General features: G+C 69.1%; 1 protein-coding gene across 1 annotated transcript; it reads right to left on the reverse strand.

The window, feature by feature from the left end:
• Positions 1–8: 8 nt before the first annotated feature.
• Positions 9–261, reverse strand: LOC109279824 (zinc finger protein 213-like; the record flags this gene model as incomplete). Its single annotated transcript, XM_019474971.1, has 1 exon — positions 9–261. A coding segment is annotated over one exon (253 nt), but the record flags the coding sequence as incomplete, so codon positions are not given.
• Positions 262–265: the final 4 nt, after the last annotated feature.

Below are 265 nucleotides of genomic sequence, written 5' to 3' on the forward strand. Positions count from 1 at the left end.
GCGGTGGCCGCAGTGGCCGCAGGCGAAGGGCTTCTCGCCGGTGTGCACGCGCCGGTGGCTCAGCAGGTGATGCTTCTGAGCGAAGCTCTTGCCGCAGTCGGCGCAGCCGAAGGGCTTCTCCCCGCCGTGCACCTTCTGGTGCGAGGCCAGGATCTGCTTCAGCCGAAAGCGGCGGCCGCACTGCGGGCAGGAGAAGGGCCGTGCTGCCGTGTGCGTCTGCTGGTGCTTCTTCAGGTCCCGGCTCTTGCCGAAGCTCTTCCCGCAC

The sequence above is a fragment of the Aptenodytes forsteri genome, unplaced genomic scaffold (assembly GCF_000699145.1).
Source record: "Aptenodytes forsteri isolate BGI_AS27 unplaced genomic scaffold, ASM69914v1 Scaffold1419, whole genome shotgun sequence".
NCBI classification, from domain to species: Eukaryota; Metazoa; Chordata; class Aves; order Sphenisciformes; family Spheniscidae; genus Aptenodytes; species Aptenodytes forsteri.